We start from the raw sequence: 3,135 nt of genomic DNA on the forward strand, positions 1-3,135 counted from the left end.
GTGGATGGTCAGATGGAAATCCGTGGAGATTCGGTTTGATATCAGCGGAGGGATTATATACCTATATATAATATTTCATGTGTCACTCAGCAGCATTTAGTTTCTGCAGTAGCGTCATATTGGCAAACTTTATTGTATACGCGCTTTACTGTATATAATGCTAATGCACATGGTTTGTAACATTTACATTGACACATGTTTCTATGTTTGTATATAAATCTGCAACATCAGAAAGTAAATGACACTTTCTAGGAGTCATTCAATCAGGTGCCTCTAGAGATTCGTAGTCTAACAAGGAGTATGCTTGGGCAACGGTCTGCGTAATATGCATACATAACGTCTCCTTTTCAGTCATAAACCTATGCAGTAGCATCGATTCATCAACCCACATCCCCTTCAGCTATACGGATAACCTACATAAAATTACTGCAATCAATGGCTTCTACATGCCCACTGACCTCGCACGATATAAGCAAAGTCATCTACCGGCTATACTCGCATCGCGGCTACACTAAAAGTATAACTTTCCCACCTTAGCAGTCAACCCCCATCCCCCTACCCACCCGGCCTATAACATTCACCCACTGTCCGCGCATACGCCGTGCTGCAGTGGCTCCCCCTACCTTATCGTTGTCGGACGCGGTCGAGGCGAGGGAGGTTGCCGACGTGATCGACGCGCGCTCCTGAGTGTCGGCGGCAAGGCTGCTGAGGCTCGCACCATCTCCGCCAAGGTCACTCTCAAGGTCGCGACTCGACCGATTGCTGTCCGACTTGTACATGCGCATGCGCGAAGCCTTCGCGTTCAGCGACGAGTCGTTCAGCGCTGCGGGTAGACGGAGCAGAGGTAAGTGCTATGCCAGAAAAGAGCTCCCCCTAGACCTATACTATTAGAATAGTTTCGTACACTTCATCTACTCGCGGATATTCTACAATCTTGATTAGAGGTTAATTTTACTGACACGGTCATAGCTACACAGGGTTGTATCATCCATCTTCCATGAATACGACATGCACTTGAGCAGTTCCAATAAAAAAATGACGGTGAGTAAATACAGATTATATTTAGTAGTATAGTAGCAAGGTTTAAATGATTATGTACATGTACTATATCACTTAATAAATCACACACATTGTCACACAATCTGAATCTGTCTATCACTACCTATGTAACGCTTCACTCCACCACAGATGGCTACAAAAATATCATGGAGCGGCAGGCTAAATTAACCTCCGACCAAATTCAAGATTGTAGAATATCCGCGAGTAGATGAAGTGTCAAAGGTGCACATCGCTTCAATACAATATTGTCATCAGCATCTCAGAGCTTACAGTAAGAAGTGAAGAAAGCTTAGGGAGCGAAGTGACCGCAGGCAATGTCCAACACGAATTGCGCAACAACAGGTTTTTAGGAAAACTACGATTGAACTGAGCGTTACAAATTGATTATGTATTGAATTTTTGAATTTGATCTTTAAACTACGATCACTAGTTTAGCACCTCTACACAGAAATGGAAACAGCCCTTAGTGACTGATGGATATCAATAAATTTTACTGATATGTCAATCAAGAAAAATTCCAAAGGATCCAAAACCAACATCGTGCTCCAAGATTCTATAATGCAATATCTATGTAGATAGCTGCACACTAACATTCAGTGTATGCAGCTTGAACTCTGTATAGAAAGTCTTTGTGCATAATGCCTGTTTCAGTTTTTTGTTCTGCATACAAATTGAATGCAGTGAAATCGAGCACATTCCTTTTAGGTATGTTGCTCCTATAAAACTGTGTAGCTATGGCAACAACAACAACAACAACAACAACAACAACAACAACAACAATAATAATAATAGCTAAACTGACTTTCAGTAGTAGTGTGTAATGCTAGATATCACATGGCATTTAGCAATCATGAATGGTCTCTATTTTGACTCACAAATAACGGGTATTGAAAGCCACTATATAATGGGGTTGCTCACAAATGTATTAGTGCGTGCAGGGTAAAACATTCAGGGTAAGACATGTGAAGCACTATATACGAATTGAATATTATAGCAATCATGTATAAATTAACTATAAAATACTGTATGCTATGGCGCCAATACTGTATCAAAGTAAACGTAAATCTAAACCTTCAGAATTTATGTTGCATTTTTGTTCAGTCAATACGTCATTTGTGGTAGTTCTAGTTGCAGGAAATATGACAACCTTGCTTTAGTTTAATTATTCCTTAGGTACTTGGCATTTAAAAATACTTTTAACCTATTATTTTTAGTTTGCACGCTGTTGTACCTACATTTATTAAAACTAAATGACGTGAGAGATTAGCGTAGCAACTCACAGTGAGCTGGGTCGCCATTAGACTTGTAACATGTCTCTATATATAGACTATCTAGTAGCAAGGTATAGAGATAGGGTACCAGTCTATGCCGCCAGCAATATCGTTACAGCCGAATTTTAAGGAATGTCTAACAACGCACCGACATAAGTTTCGTGAAACACTTTAACGAGGGACGTTTAGGACATCGTTAGGCTCTCGTACAAGAATTCTAAGGATATCCTTAAGATGGTGTTTTTACGATAGCTTCGTGAAACGGGCCCCTGACTACCTGAATCTGAATGTCTGTGGGTGCAAATGAATTAAGCTGTTCATATGCTTATTGCCCTGTGTACAACAAGCTAATGTTGGCAAGATAGCACGGACACATAATACAAGATGGGTGTGGCATAATACACTGTAATAGCAAAATGCCTTACATTTCACTTTCTGCTCTGGTCCTCTCATTTTACTAGCATCCTGACCAGTGTTGTGCAGGCTCCTGTGTACCCATTTCAGAAAAGACTCGGCTGTTCTCCTAGCGAGCGTGCATGCCTGAAGCGAAAAAAAGCAAATACTCACATCCTTGCTTGAGGCTACATAAGTACTCACAATAATTGAAGAACATCAAGCTAAATTACAGAGCTAAATACACATGCACAGACAAGAACAATGAGAATTCGAGTGAACAAACTTTACATATATATGGTTAGTGTAATCGTGTTTCACCTTTCACTTAGCTGTCAAGAATGCCGATTTGTTATACAATTGTTTATTTAGCAATTTTCTAAGGAAAGTCAAGCATACAAAGAGCCTGAAA

At 40.3% G+C, this 3,135-nt stretch overlaps 1 protein-coding gene across 1 annotated transcript in view; it reads right to left on the reverse strand.

The window, feature by feature from the left end:
- Window positions 1-259: 259 nt before the first annotated feature.
- Window positions 260-3,135, reverse strand: part of LOC106812329 (triple functional domain protein-like) — a 61,096-nt gene continuing 58,220 nt past the window's right edge. The window contains 2 exon segments of the mRNA XM_014816172.1: window positions 260-316; window positions 564-823. Coding sequence (XP_014671658.1) covers window positions 260-316; window positions 564-823 — 317 coding nt within the window.

This window comes from Priapulus caudatus, unplaced genomic scaffold (genome assembly GCF_000485595.1).
Source record: "Priapulus caudatus unplaced genomic scaffold, Priapulus_caudatus-5.0.1 Scaffold635, whole genome shotgun sequence".
NCBI lineage: Eukaryota > Metazoa > Priapulida > Priapulimorpha > Priapulimorphida > Priapulidae > Priapulus > Priapulus caudatus.